At 33.5% G+C, this 16,433-nt stretch overlaps 1 protein-coding gene and 1 pseudogene across 1 annotated transcript; one reads left to right on the top strand and one right to left on the bottom strand.

Moving 5' to 3' along the window:
- Positions 1-8,802: 8,802 nt before the first annotated feature.
- Positions 8,803-11,220, top strand: LOC131645169 (cleavage and polyadenylation specificity factor subunit 3-I-like; annotated as a pseudogene).
- Positions 11,183-15,606, bottom strand: LOC131645168 (FBD-associated F-box protein At5g56370-like). Its single transcript, XM_058915831.1, has 3 exons — positions 14,661-15,606; positions 14,413-14,544; positions 11,183-14,324 (listed from the first exon to the last, which is right to left on the bottom strand). The coding sequence occupies exons 1-3, from the start codon at positions 15,450-15,452 to the stop codon at positions 14,037-14,039; spliced, it is 1,212 nt and encodes a 403-aa protein (XP_058771814.1). The 5' UTR covers positions 15,453-15,606; the 3' UTR covers positions 11,183-14,036.
- Positions 15,607-16,433: the final 827 nt, after the last annotated feature.

Raw genomic sequence — 16,433 nt, forward strand, 5'->3', positions numbered from 1 at the left:
AATTCAATGCCAATAACAAAGTATAAAACAAGGAACGAATAAAGAACAGGGAAGAAGAAAAAGAACGCAAGAATTGGTTATAACTGTTATTCTTTTACTTTCTCTTCAAATAAGATTACAAGTGTTACAAGAATAACAAATGACCCTCTCACCCTAAATTAGGATTTGCAGTATGCAATGATGAGAGACTAGTATATTATTTATATTAAAACTTAACATACTAACTAATGAGCTTTTTCCATAAGGCCCATTACACAAGCTAATTTAATAAACAAGCTAACTTAACAAATTAGGGTTTAAACACTTAAACCTAATTTAACATGCTAACAACCCTAGCATCTTCGACACCTGCATGCTAGATCCATCTCCGACTACAACATGCACATTTCGACACCAGCATGTGAACAACCTTCGACTTCATACTTAACCCTGTCGAACTGTCGAATCAAGAAGCTATCCTTCGACCATACTAGAGTTTGATCCAATATCTCACAGCTTCTCCTTGGTTCGGGTTGTGTTTCAACAATCCGCGTCGAATCTTTTTTACGAGACTCTTCAATTTTGGGATTCTTAGGTTCCTTATCCTTTGTGATGAGATTTTTGAAGATTTCCACACCTCGGGATTCAACAATTACATTATACTCTAGATTTAAAACTCTATATGCTTTGCTATTTGGTGCATATCCTGTGAAGGCACATCTGATCCCTCGAGGACCTAATTTTATTCTTTTGGGATCCATATTCTTGTAATATGCTACACATCCCACACTCTAAAATAACCAATATTTGATGATCTTCCTTTCCATTCCTCATATGGAGATATACCAGTTGTTTTTAGAGAAATCTTGTTCATTATGTGACATGCGAATAATAATGCTTCACTCCACAAATTAAATGGAAATTCTGAATGCAATAACATAGCATTTATCATCTCTTGATATGTTCTATTTTTTATTTCGGCCATGCCATTTTATTGTGGTGTGCAAGGTGCGGGACATTCGTGTATGATGCCATATTCTTCACAATATGTATCAAATTCTGCTGAAAAGTACTCACCGCCTCCATCGCTTCTAAGTACTTTTATAGTTGTACTTAACTGATTTTCTACTTCCTCTTTATATGTCTTAAAGGCATTAAAAGCATCATCTTTATAATTTAAAAGGTATACATGTGAGAACCTGGAACAATCATCGATAAACATTATGAAATAACGGTTTCCCTCACGGGTCAACATACCATTAAATTCACACTGATCAGAGTGTACAAGATCAATCACATTTGTTTTTCTTTCAACACTTTTTAAAGGTTTCTTTATCATTTTTGATTTAACACATATTTTGCATTTTTCAAAATCATGAATGTTGCATGATATCAATCCATATTTAATTAGTCTATTAATAGTACTAATACCAATATGTGCTAATCTAGAGTGCCATAAGGAAATAGATTCAAGCATATAAGCAGAATTAGAAATTTCATTAATAATATTGTCGGTAGTATAAAGTTTGATCATTCCTTCAGCGGGATATCCTTTTCCTACAAATATACCATTACGGGTCAATATTAATTTGCCCGATTCATATACAGATTTAATATTCGGTTTTCCCAACAAGTCCCCACTAACAAGGTTTCTATTCATGTCGGGTACATGAAGCACATTAACAAGAATGACTTTCTTTCCGAAAGTGAAGTTGAGTTCAACGTATCCTGTTCCAACGACTCTAGATCGCACTTCATTTCCTATTTGTACTTCTTGTCCATCATTGACTTCGGTATAGGTTTTGAATGCCGCTTTATCATAAGATACATGCACGGTTGCACATGTGTTATACCACCATCCTTGCACTTTGCCTTTGATGGTCATAATTTCGCTTACCGTAGCGACTATATCTTCATCAACATGAACAACATTGACCTAATTTTTGGGCTTATTGTGCCTGCAATCTCGAGCATAACGTCTGGGTTTGCCACATACATAACATCCATTTTTTGTAACTTTTGGCCCACTAGAGTTCTTGAACTTGTTATGTTCTGTCTTTGAGCCGAGATGGTTCTTCATGCCATCATATTTTGTATTTCCTTTTGTAGCAACAACATTTTCCTTAGCAATTCCAGCGGACTCAGTTTTTTCTCGAACTTTCGTTTCCTCCTCGATTCGAAGGTGTTTCTCAAGTTTCTCCAATGAGAAATCCTCAGAACTACGCAACAATTTAATTCTGAATCCTTTCCACAAAGGTGGAAATTTTTCTTTGATTGCACCGACTTGGAAAGCTTCAAGAATGTCAATTTTCACGACTTTTATTTTATTCACGAGAACCTGGCGCTTATTCTCGGCCTAGTTCGACGTACATTGCTCATTCTCTGCGTTATTTGTTGTAAACATACGTGGACTGTGATAAGTTCCTCCAACAAACAACACTTGGAACTCATTTTGCTTGATTCAAATATATAAATATTATATTTTTTTTTGGATGTTTATTAGGAAGCAATCTTTGGTGAAGAAATATTGAGAGGCAATTGGCTGCAATATGGCTATAGCAGCTGCAGAAATATAAACTCTATCCATTTATATTTTTTTATAAGAAGAATGTTAGGAATTATTGAAATATAAACTCTATCTATTTATATTTTTTTATAGGAAATTATTTTATGTTGGTCACACTCTAATGTGAAATAGACAATCATGTATAAGTTACCACGAGTGTATACACCGTTATTGTATTATTTGCAAAATAAATTATTTAATAGACAATCATGTATAAGTTACCCCGAGTGTATACACCATTATTGTTTTATTTGCAAAAAAAAATTATTTTTTTAATTTATAAATGAGAATAAATTACTAATATATTTATAAACGAGAATAAGTCTACTGATATATTTATAACCGAATTTTTATTAAGATTTGTTAAAGTATTTTTTTTTAATATTTTATTATAGAATAGTTTTGAAAAAAAACCATTATATGTAATTTTATCAAAGAGTAATTAACTAATTCGATTAAATTATTTTTAAAAATTTAATAGACTCTTTAAAATCAATTAAATTTAATTAATAAAAATAAACTATATAATATAGATATAATTTTAAATAGCATTTAAGAAGTATTTTAATAAAAAATTATATGATTTTGAATGGTATTGATAAATTTTTAAAAATCGAAACTTTAACCCTCATAATTGTTACATGGAATACGTGAATATATTTTCTATTTATAACGTATTAAATTGAATATATTTTCTGTTTATAACATATTCAATTGAATCTACAGTACACACAATACGCACTCATTAATTGTTACTATAAACTATAATTATAAGTATCCAAAAAAAATCATATAAATTATGATTTATGATTATAAGTATAATAAAAATCATATAAATTACTACATGATTTATTATTTATTCCAAAATGATAAAAATAAATTTATTGATTAACCTGAAATTAAATATATAAAGTGAACTATTGAAATCGATAAAATTTTGTATCATTTTTAAACAAATTTCATTTTAAAATTAGTTTCTTATTAATAATTATTAAAAACTTATATTTTCTCAGAAATATTAATAAGAATAATATTATTTTATTTTATTAGTTTAGCAAAATTATGATTTGTTTAAAATTGAAAGTAAGTATTATTATAGTTTAAATAAAATTTTGTTATCAAAAAATATTAAAAATCATGTATTTTTATAAAATATTAATAAAAATCACGTAATTTTAAGAAATATTAAACATAAAAACTAAAGTATTTCGAAAAACTACTATTACTCTTCTTACTGTAAGTTATAAAAAAAAATTTATTCCAAGATTAAATATTTAATTTATTATTCTAAAAATATAAGAATAAAAATTATTTTGTAATTATTTAGATACTTATTTGAGATAAAATATATTATGAAATTATTTAAATTTTTATAGAAAGGTTAATAAAATAAAACAAAACAAAACCAATTGAGATTTTGTAATTTTTTTAAACGTATGAAATAACTAAAATTTATCAGAATCTTTTCAAATTAACTTAATAATTGTAATCATGATAAATAAATGTTAAATGGTAGTCATGAAAATTTTATGATAAATGACAATCATAAAAAATTAATGATAAAAGGTAAAAATTTATTGATATAGTCAATTTTATAAACCAAATAAGTTATCATTGTTTTTAGGGTTAAATAAGTTTTTGATCCCTATAAATATTGCAGTTTCATTTTTAGTCCCTTCCTGCGTTTAGGCAACGGTTTTAGCTGGTTTTGGCAATGGTTTTTTTTGTGAAAACCGTTGCCTAAAGGCAACGAGGGACTAAAAATGAAAACTACAATATTTATAGGGACCAAAAACTTATTTAACCCTTGTTTTTATAAATGGGAATAAGTTACCGATAATGTTATGAAAGTACTAAATTCAAGTATTTATAGACTTATTTATATAAATAAGAATAAGTTACATATATTTATATAAATGGACACACGGGTTCAAGGTGCTTTCAAACGGAAAAAATTACAATAATTTTATAGTTTTAATAATTTTTTGTGTGTCAAAATACTTGGTTTATCTAGAATATAAAAAGCTATATTATAATTTTAATCTCCAATTTTATTTGATTTACGAAAGTAATCTCTCTATTTTAAATTAAAAAAGTTTTGGTCATTCTCCCGTTTTTAATAAAAAATTAATGATATTATTTGATTTTTTTATTTTTATTTTTTAAATAAAATAGATTAGTTATATGTTTGATTTTAATCTGCATGTAGAATTTGCATGAGCATATTTTACATAGTTTATTATATTTTAACGGGGTGTTGTCATATATTTTATGTTTGTAAAAAATGTAAATATGATCTAATAAGAAAGTTTAGGTTTTTAATTTAACAGGGAGCTGTCATACATCGTAGGTTGTAAAAAAATGTACATGTGATATAATAAGATAGAAAGTTTTAAAACTGAAATTTGACGGGGAGTTGTCATACATTTTAGGTTTGGAAAACTCCTTTGAATTCGGTTTAGAAAACTCATTTGGATTCCCGGATAGATGTTAAACATATCTATCAGATATTAGTTGTAGACGGTTCATTTTAATGTCCATCTCTAAACTTTTTTGTTGTTGTTGTTTATATAATTGAAGTTGGAGAATCGGGTGTACGATTTATTATAAGTACAAATGAATGCTTAAAAGTTGGTGTATATTATTAGCCGATATTTTTAATTATGTGAATATCAATCAATTGAAAAATGAAATTCATATTTTATAAATGATGATTTTATAAACGTGTAATATGAACCCAGACGAGACCCGTGCGATAGCACGAGTTTCTTACTAGTTAAAACTGGAAATCTTTTCAATTGCAGTTAAAACTTGATAATCTCTTGCGGAAAAAAAAAATCAACTACGCTCTAAAAACATCGCTTTTCGGAATAGGAATATTGACGGATTGAAAACAAAATTAACGTCAAATAATTTAACTAATCAAATCTCCAAAATTTTACTATTTCCTTAATATTTAATATTCCTAATTATTTAATATCAGTCAATGATTCAAACTATCAATATATTGCATCTGGATTAAAACAATCAAACAACAATTATCCATCATAATTCTCATTATAGAGTCAGAACCCCAACTATCACAGCCATACAATTATTCACATATACAATTATTTTCATGGAACGATCAAAATTAACAGAACCGGTACACAATCAAATAATTATCCTACACACAATTAACACCAACAGAGATAGTTCCGTACAATTCGATCCCCACATACGATTCATCATAAACCCGGTTATAGAGTTAGAACCCCACCCTTACCTTGGATTGAAGATCGCTCTATTCCACCGGTCAAATCTTTGTTCTTTGCCTCTTTGCCCTTTTTCTTCGCAACAACTTTTCCACGATCTCTTTTTCTCCTCCCAATCCTTATTTTTCTTCCTTCAAAACTTTTTCTTTGTTTACTGACAACCAAAACCTAATATTTCTTTTTATTCAACTTAATCCAAATAATAATAATAATAATATTCTATTGGGCCTAATTTTTGCATACTCCCACTTTTACTTTTTCCGACACGACCAACAAAGTCCACTTAATTACTCTCATATAATCAAATAATATTATTTATAATATTATTTTCTACAACTTCATCAATCCATCAATTTAAATTATACTTCTTCGTAATAAGCCAAAAATTCCCAACTTCGACACCTTCAATAATTAAATTCCGCAATAATTTAATTAAATAATTAATTAAATTATCGGGGCGTTACACTCACAATCTTCAATTCTGGTTTGTTGGAAATCCACCAATATCTATGCTGAATTTCTATCAATCTTGATGAACAAGATTATTACTACCACACAATGACAACAAAAAAAATATGAAAGAAAGATAATGATTTTCTATAGAGTTTCTCTCAGCCCACAAACTGTGGAAAACTTTTTATTCACTTGCAAGTGTAATTTCAGTGAACACAACTTGATTACAAAAATAGGAGTTACTCCCTCTATTTATAGATTTAGGTTAACTTACTCTCTAAGCCAAAAACCCAAAACTATAAAAGCCCAAAATACCTATTTTGGAACTAATTAAAATCTAATCAAGTATGTGTGTAACTAAATCAAATCTAGTTCAACACACATTATTTGACACTATGCATTACAATTTAACACACCCCCTAATTCATTGTGTCTAAGCTATCTACATTCATCATATCTCTTAATCTTCTGAATATTTCGACCAAAACTCCTTCGTCATGATATTTGCAACCTGATTCTCAGTTTTGCAGTGTTCCAAGTTCATCTTCCCATCTGCTACCTGCTCTCGAAGATAATGGAACCTCATTTCGATGTGCTTGCTTCGACCATGTGCTATCGGATTTTTTGCCAAGTTAATAGCCGACATGTTGTCGGTCTTTATGGTAATTGCTCCATGATCTTTACCTGTTATCTCTTTGACCAAGTTCACCATCCATGTTGCTTGACATGCACAAAGAGAAACAACTATGTACTCTGATTCGCACGATGATATGCCGCCACTGGTTTCTTTCTCAAGCTCCAAGTAACTGGTACACCACCTAGCATAAACACATAACGAGCTGTGGTTTTTCGATCCTCAGCATTAGTACACTAACTCGAGTCGGTGTAACCCACTGATTTGCACTCTTTTCCTTTATCAATTGTAGGAAATAATATGCCATAGTTGAGCTTTCCGTTTAGATACCTCAATATCCTCTTCGCCGCTGCTAGGTGTGATACCTTTGGCTTCTGCATGAATATACTTACCATACCTACATTGTATGCTAAGTCAGGTCTCGTATGACAAAGGTATCTTAGTGACCCAATAAGTCTTCTTTATTGGGTTGGGTCGACATCATCTTCATCTACATATTTCGGAAGTTGTCGTCTTGGTTCTACAGGTGTCGAAGTCGAGTTGCATTCTTCCACCTCAAATCTCTTGAGAATTTCACCTGCATATCTTTTCTGATGCATCATCAAGTCTTTACTAATTTTGTAGAATTCGATGCCAAGAAAATACAAAATGTCACCCAAATTAAACATTTTGAATTCCTTGCTAAGATCACATTTGAAGTGTTCGATATCTTTCTTGCAGCTACCTGTTATCAAGAAGTCGTCGACATAGAGAAATAGTATAAGTAATTCACTCTTGGTTCTTCTTACATATACTCCATGTTCAGTTGTGCACTTCACAAATTTCTTTTCCCTTAGGAAATTGTCAATCCTCTTATTCAAAGCTCTTGGAGCTTGTTTAACTCCATACAGAACTTTATGTAACCTGTACACCTTTCTCTCTTCGCCATGCAACATAGACATCTTCATCTAAGGATACATTCAAGAATGCACATTTAACATCCATTAGACACATGTGCCAATTGTTCATGTTTGCCAGCCCAACAACCAACCCGATTGTTTCGATCCTGGCAACAGGTGCAAATACTTCATCGAAGTCGATTCCTTCCTTCTAAAGAAATCCTTTTGTCACAAGCCTTGCCTTGTGTCGAGTCACTTCCCCTTTGGGATTACACTTCACCTTGTATACCCATTTCACATCAATCACCTTCTTGCCTTGAGGCAAATCGACAAGTGACCAAGTGTTGTTGTCTTCAATGGACTTCAATTCCTCATTCATAGCTTTCACCCACTTCGAATCCTTCAATGCCTCAACTGCATTGACAGATTCGACATTTGCATAGAAAGTGTAACATACCAGCTCACCTTTGTTATCGACCACATCATCTGATGTAATCACAATTATTGCAACCTTTCAGGCTTGTGTCTGTCTTGTTCTCTGAGGTCTACTTGGGCCTGCAATACCTCTGACTTCTTCTTATCAAACTTCTTCTCTTTGCTTCTTGAGTGCATCATGAGCACCAAATGTACAGTTGGGAAGAATTCTGAGCGCTTCAAGATCTTCCCATAAATTCTTTAGCTCGTTAAAGTAAGATGTAACTGATTTGTCAACTTGTTTCATTAAGTGAATTTGTTGGAGAAGGTCGGATAAACGAAAGTGGTCACTTTTGGAAAATCTATTGTGAAGATTAGTCCATAGTTGTACGCAAGAATGGAATAAGGAAGGGTTAGCGATGATGGGTGGTGAAAGCAGGAAGACAAAAAGGAGAATAATGGTGTCTTCAAATTATTCTCTCATCTGATATCATAACAAAGTTTGTGAAATGTAAAATATTTTTCATTATTGGACTTAGAAAAGAAAGTTACAAGGTGAGTGTATATATAACTACTTGCTTATATCACAAGTAAGTAACAAACCCTAACTACATGCACCAAAATATGAGTTCCGTAAAGAAGTGTGAACTGAATGTTGCAGCCAACAACAGAGAAGCCGAAGATCAATTGATCGTAGCACCATTAGGTGCCGACAATGAAGTCGGTCGTTCTTGCGTCTACATGTCATACAAAGGAAAAACCGTTTTATTCGATTGCGGCATTCATCCAGGTTAGTCCGGCATGGCAGCGCTGCCGTACTTCGACGAAATCGATCCTTCAACTGTCGACGTGCTCCTCATCACTCATTTTCACTTGGATCATGCCGCGTCGCTTCCTTATTTTCTCGAGAAAACTACGTTCAAAGGTCGGGTTTTCATGACGTATGCGACGAAGGCAATTTATAAGCTTTTACTGTCTGATTATGTTAAACTCAGTAAGGTTCCTATTGATGATATGCTTTTTGGTGAACAAGATATTAATCGCTCAATGGATAAAATTGAGGTTTGTATTTTTTCTTTGGAGACATGTAGTTACAATAATGTGTATGTTTTTAGCTTCAAATCTTAAATTTATATGTTAAAGAGTAGTTTAGATTGGTGGTTGCAGGTTATTGACTTCCATCAAACTCTTAGAGTGAATGGTATTAGATTTAGGGTTTTATTTTTCCTTGGAGGCATGTAATTACAACAATGTGTATTTTTATAGCTTTAACATTTTGATTTATATGTTAAACAGTAGTTTTAATTGATGGTTGCAGGTTATTGATTTCCATAAAACATTTGAAGTGAACGGTATTAAATTTTGGTGCTACACTACAGGCCATGTCTTTGGTGCTGCTAAGTTTATGGTTGACATTGCTGGTGTTCGAGTATTATATACAGGAGACTATTCACGTGAGGAAGACCGACATCTTCTAGCTACAGAGACCCCGCAGATTTCGCCTGATGTCTGCATTATAGAATCCACATATGGTGTACAGCACCATCAGCCTCGACACACACGAGAAAAGTGGTTCATTGATGTTATTCATTCGACCATTTCTCAAGGGGGTCGTGTGTTGATTCCAACTTTTGCTCTTGGTCGTGCGCAAGAGCTACTGTTGATCCTTGATGAGTATTGGCAAAATCATCTGGAACTCCAGAATATACCTATCTATTATGCTTCTCCTCTTGCTAAAAAATGTTTGGCTGTTTATGAGACTTACACCCTTTCAATGAATGACAGGATTCAAAATGCAAAGTCTAACCCATTTTCCTTTAAGCACATATTGGCATTGAGCAACATTGATGTTTTCAAAGACGTAGGGCCGTGTGTGGTGATGGCGAGCCCCGGTGGGCTTCAGAGCGGGTTGTCATGACAATTATTTGATATGTGGTGCTCTGACAAGAAAAATTCTTGTGTTATACCTAGGTATGTTGTTGAGGTCATTAATAAACCTAAGGAAGTTACTCTCATGAATGGACTCTTTACACCTCTCAACATGCAGGTTCACTACATTTCCTTTTCAACACATGCTGACTCTGCTCAAACAAGTGCTTTCTTGGAAGAGCTCAACCCGCCTAACATAATTCTTGTTCATGGAGAAGCTAATGAGATGGGGAGGCTCAAACAGAAACTCGTGACTCAGTTTGCTGATCGTAACACTAAGATCCTCACTCCCAAAAACTGTCAGTCTGTTGAGATGTATTTCAATTCACAGAAAATGGCAAAAACCATTGGGAAGTTGGCTGAGAAAACACCACAGGTGGGTGAAACTGTCAGTGGTTTGCTAGTTAAAAAAGGCTTCACATATCAAATAATGGCACCCGATGATCTCCATGTCTTCTCGCAGCTATCAACAACAAACGTTACTCAGAATTACCATCCCTTATCCAAGTGCCTTTAGTGTCATACAACATAGACTGAGACAAATATATGGGAGTGTTGAGCCGTCAGTGGATGAAGAATCTGGAGTTCCAACGTTGCTAGTTCATGAGCGTGTGACAGTGAAGCATGAGTCTGAGAAGCATGTCTCCTTGCATTGGACAACAGACCCCATTAATGATATGGTATCAGATTCAGTTGTTGCTCTAGTTTTAAATATTAACCGCGATCTTCCAAAAGTAATAGTTGAATCAGATGCTACAAAAATTGAGGAAGCAAATGAGAAGAAGATAGAGAAGGTTATGCATGCTCTCCTCAAGTCACTCTTTGGAGATATGAAGGTTGGAGAAAATGGGAAGCTGATAATTAACATTGATGGCAACGTGGCAGAACTCGACAAAGAAAGTGGTGAAGTTGAGAGTCAAAATGAAGCCCTCAAAGAAAGAGTAAGAACAACGTTCAAGTGTATTCAAAGTTCTGTGAAGCCAATTCCTCTTTCAGGAATTCAAAGTTCTGTGAAGCCGATTCCTCTTTCACCGCCATAGGTTGTGACATTATAACCACTAAGGAATACTAGTTCTGATGCTCCACTAACATGTAAGAGATTTATCATAACATGTACTTCTGTAACATGAACTTCAGCACAACATTTTTCGCTCCAATTTTACTTCATTGGCGTAGTCCCCAATGTCCTTTGATTCATTACATTTTAGCTTCCAGCTTCTTTTAATTAAAATATGATTAAGTTTTGGTAGATACAGGATCTGTGCAGTAGTCATGGAGTCAGAGCTTATTAAATTAAATTTATGCAACCCAGTCATTTATGTTTAATCTTGGCCAACAAGTTAATCATTTCATCATTTAACAATTTGAGTTGAAGTAAAGCAAAAAAAAGTATTGACCAATTGCTCAAGACTCGCTCCATTTTTTTTAATAAGCAATTTTATAAGATATCGCACTAATTTATACCGATCATAAAAAGGGATCCTAGAAATAGGATCACTACCATCTAACCATCTCCAATAGAAGAACAAAATGTTGGAGATTACCGTTTCGAAGCTAAAAGTAGCGTTCTCAAAGATAATAACATTCTCATCAACCAAATGCACCAAATTGTAACTAACCAAATAGAATTTAATTTAATTCTAATATTGTGTTTCTTCACCTTCTCTTGAATGCAACCGAAGCTTTTGAACTCGTCAAAATTAAACTCCACGTCTTCTCCCAACCAATTGTAGACTTTCTCCCACACCGCTTTCGAAACATTACAATGAAAAAAAAGGTGAAGCGAAGATTCCGGATGGTTAGAACAAAGGACACAATCAAGAGAGGTGAAATTAGAAACCCCCTATGAAGCAAAAGGTATTTTAAAGGAAGGCGATCAATAAAGAATCTCCAAGAAAAAAATATGGACCTTTTTCGGAACCTTAGACTTCCACATTGTTTCCAACAACTTGATAGTATAGATTGGCCAAGCATTGTCTTTGGCATTAGAAACCACACTAGTCACACTTGCAACCGAGAAAACACCGGAGGGATTAAGCTTCCAATGAAAAACGTCATTTTCCGAATTGATCGGAGTGAAGCTCTCCAAAGATTCTTTTAAGTCCCTCTTGAGTAGGCAAATCCGAGATGGTACCATTTTGGTCGGTAGAGAGGGAAGACAAGTTCAAGATGGACACTCTGTCAATGCCGAAGAGATCGTTGATATTCCAAGAAAAGACACCATTATTCCGAGATATGATATCGCTAACCTTGCAAAGTTTATTGGTTGAGAGTTCGAACAAATGTGGTAAAGATTCACGAAGAATTTGATCGCCCAACCAACAACTATGCCAAAAAAGAATGTTGTTTCCATTCTTACACTCACAATTAATCCAATCGGTAAAGCCTTCAACGCTATCCTCCTCTTTAAAATCATTAAGGATGATATCTCTCCAACTAGAATCATCCCGATTTAAAACATCCCCACAAGAAGCTAGCACTTTGAATTTCGAATCATGATATCTCAAGAGTAGAAATCTACTCCAAATGACATTATCCTCCTTCAAAATTCTCCATTTCCATTTGAGAAGGAGAGCTCTATTTATATCACCAACATCTCTAATACCTAATCCACCTTTCTCCTTAGGTTTGCAAACATTTTCCCACTTCACCCAATGAATACTTCTTTTATTTGCATTCTCATTCCACAAAAAATTACTAAGAAGACCTCTAATCTCTTTGATAATCTTGCTCGGTGCTTTATAAAAAGAAAGTGTGAAAATCGGAATTGCGTTAAGCACCGACCCAATGAGAGTCACCCTTCCACCTATAGATTCCACCTATAGAAATGTTTCTCCCCTTCCACGTCGACAATCTTGATTTTATGTTGTTAACCACGTCCTTCCACACCTTCGTCTTGTTAGCTCTTTCTCCAACCCAAATGCCAAAAAATTTAAAAGGAAAAGATCATTTTTTGCAAGATAAGAAAGAAGTGGCCGAATCCATTTTGAACTGATTATTTACAGCCATTATTATAAATCAGTTTTCTTTTTTAAGAAGTTAAGAAATCTTTATCTAAGTATCTTGATATCATTTAATATTGAGAATATTTTTCATTTCATAGTCATAATGTCTTAATTGCAAATGCACTTTTTCTTTGTCTTTAAAATGTTTTTTTTAATAATAATTTAATATTTATTTAAAAATCAACACATCCATTTTGTTTTTTTGAACATAAGCCCTGAATGTATATTTTTGAAAATAATACAAATTTACCATTAAAATCAACACATCTATTCGGAGTCCTTTGCGTAGGGCCAAACATGTTTGACAAGTGTAAACTTGGTCAACCGCCTTAGATTTGGGGGAAGTTAGGAGTAACTATTACTCACTAGTAGTGTTTCTTTTGTTACAATTAGTTACCCTTTGCACTAAAGTCTAAGAGAGTTGGTTAGACAATCACATTTATCTAGTTAGAATCATCAAGAGTATTCTTCAATAAAACATAACAAAATTCTGTTCTGAATCTTTCTCTTATCTAAAAAAATCTCCAAGTCATCTTTGATAAAGCACTCAAAACAGTATTTTCAAATAAAAACAAAAAACAAAATGATTCCCTTAAGAAATTAAACAACTACTTTATAATCTTTGTAGGCGCCGTCTTATCATGTTGCTATGCATCCAAATCTGGATTTAGCATACATGTGGCCATAAATGGATTCGGGTTGATCTAATTGTAGTCACAAACAAGTTTAATAAACAAATATATAAGTAAACAGGTAGACTAAATCATTTAATGATGATTTTTGCTTAACTTATCAAGGGAGACAAATTCATGACCTTCGCAAACCATAGTTCAAAGTTCAAACCACCAAATCAAGAAGAGAGTATATTGTAGAAGCTAAGCTAATAAAACGACAAGTAGGATAGAGAAACAAACTACTACTTACCTAATCTTTGTTATGAATAATTGAAAGTCGACATGTTGTCGAGGCCATCGGGCACGCAAAAAGCTTTCTTTCTATTCCAGGTAGTTCCGTTAAGCTCGAGATTGACATGGTTTGTAAATATTTTGCATTTTTCAAAATATATTTTGCCAACATAAGATCACCTTGTAGGCCTAAAAAGTCCCGCATAGCGCAAGTTGTAAGGGATAATGAGAGGCATTTTGGAACAAATTGAGGCTTCTTGAAAATTTCCAGATAATTTTTATCATTCCATCTTGCCTGCTTTGACGCCTATTTAGAGTAGAAAACACATGAAACTTAACAATAAAGACATATTAAGAAAAAAATAAGAGAAATAGAATCATTAAAGTTAACAAACCTGAGAAAGTTGAAGATTTTGAAGGTTAGGGCATAGGTGGAGCACCTTTAATACCAATTCCCAATGACTATGGAGCTCCAAGTGTGTCAAGTTATGAAACATAGGAATATCGTCAAGGCACTGCTGATTTATCTAAATTATACATAAAGACATATTATCGTACACATACATTATTTATTCAATGTATTTAATAAGAGAATCTTTTTTTATAAATGGGACCAGAGGAAGTAATTCATAATGAAACTTACCTTGGAGACTATGTGGTCTTCTATATACAAGCTGTTTGTTTCTATGGAGAGAAACACTGAAGTAGAGAGAGCATTGACCATAAACATAAACCATGAAGAACCACAAAAAGGAGACAAATTTAGTCTAGTCAAATTGGGCCAGGTTAAGCTTTTAAACTCAGGAGAGGTATGAGAAGAATCATCTCTAAAGAAGTCAAAGTATATGTGAAAAGCTGTCAGATCCTCGAGAATTGGAGATCCGGCTAGAAACAACATAAAATCTCGAATTTTAACGAAATTAATGAGTTCCAAACGAAGGATCTTGAGCAAGGGCAGTTGACATGTATTTGAAGAAAAAGAATAACCATCGGTATGGAACCAGTAGAGGCTGAGACTTGTTAGGGTTTTACATGTGAAGATGGTAAAAGGCAATTGAGGTCGAAGAACTTTGTTGCACTCATGGTGGAGATGGAGACGAAGAAACTTGAGTCTGAGTCTGGTTTGAACAACAAAATCGACACATTTGGTGATACTGTGAAAGTCGAAACTATGAGAAAATTGAATGTCCAAATTGAAAATGCTGATGTAATTAGAATCGGCTGTATCTCTGGAGAGTAAAAAGGAGTAAAGAGAGTCAATATTGGATTCTGTGATGTCGGTGAAGTGGAGATCTGGAACACGGTGGCAGAGATGAGTCCATCGCTTGGATAAAAGGGTTGTAGCAACTGATTCTTTGGTGGGGAGTAAAGACAGAATACTGCACAGTATTTCGTCCGGTAAACTGCTTACAGTATCGACTGATGGTGGCGGCATCGCGCCGTGAAACCGTGAAATAGTTAGGGAGAATTGATGGTGGCGCGGCGCGACACAGTTAGGGGAATTGATGGTGGCGCTGCGTGAAACAGTTAGGGAGAGTTGATGGTGGCGCGGCGTGAAAGTTAGGGGAAATTTAGGTTTTCATTGGATTATTGATCAAATTAAATTTGTTGGTTTTTATAGTGAATTACATCTGTTTACGATTTTATCGGAAAAAAAATTGGCCTTTTACAAACATCTACACGCTAATACACAAAGTATCCAAACTATGAGTGAAATAAGATTATGTATGTTTGAATCACCTATTTTATTAGAAATTTTAATGTTATGATATTTATATTCAAACTTTTTTTTTTATTTCTCGTTGTTTAAACTTTGCACAATTATTCATGAAAACTCCAATTTCAACACTCAAAGTGTTTGACGTCGTGTCGAACACTTCTTTTCAAAACAACAATACTCGAAGCTTTTACAAAAACTCTTAGAAAACAAAAGTGTTGTTCTGAGATTTCTTGGTCGATCTCGCAAGTAACCATTATAAAGAGACTAACGTCATTTACCAATTCTCGAGGTAAACACACGCATAGCTCCTTTATTTCCTTTTGCATAAGGGTCATCACATTCCCCAACAAATATCTACTTTTGATTCCCACAATGTCTATTATCTGCCTTTTGCACGAGAAATCTTATCTCCCAACAGAATCCTACTTACATTTCGCAAGCTTCCTCTGCCTTTTGCAGGGGAGTTCTCTTTATTTTCCTTTAGCAAGCACGCTTGGTCAAGCATCCATTTATTTTCCTTTTGTAAATGTTCGACCAAAATCTTTCTTATCTTTTATGGAAATCCTGCAGGAATATCACCAACACCAATAACTGGCAAAATGGTTAGTAGAAGCAAAACAAAAAATAAAGACTTTAAACAGGAATATCACTGAGACCGGTCGCGACGGAAAATGTGGGATCCCCGTTCAATTCCAC

Source organism: Vicia villosa, linkage group LG1 (genome assembly GCF_029867415.1).
Source record: "Vicia villosa cultivar HV-30 ecotype Madison, WI linkage group LG1, Vvil1.0, whole genome shotgun sequence".
Taxonomy (NCBI): Eukaryota; Viridiplantae; Streptophyta; class Magnoliopsida; order Fabales; family Fabaceae; genus Vicia; species Vicia villosa.

What these genes read in the sequence shown, in the direction of transcription:
- LOC131645168 (XM_058915831.1), bottom strand. Translation starts at nt 15,452, where the DNA reads ATGCCGCCACCATCAGTCGATACTGTAAGCAGTTTACCGGACGAAATA. An exon ending in AAGACCACATAGTCTCCAAG is followed by an intron (nt 14,545 to 14,660) that starts GTAAGTTTCATT and finishes TGTATAATTTAG; the next exon opens with ATAAATCAGCAGTGCCTTGA. An exon ending in AAAATCTTCAACTTTCTCAG is followed by an intron (nt 14,325 to 14,412) that starts GTTTGTTAACTT and finishes TACTCTAAATAG; the next exon opens with GCGTCAAAGCAGGCAAGATG.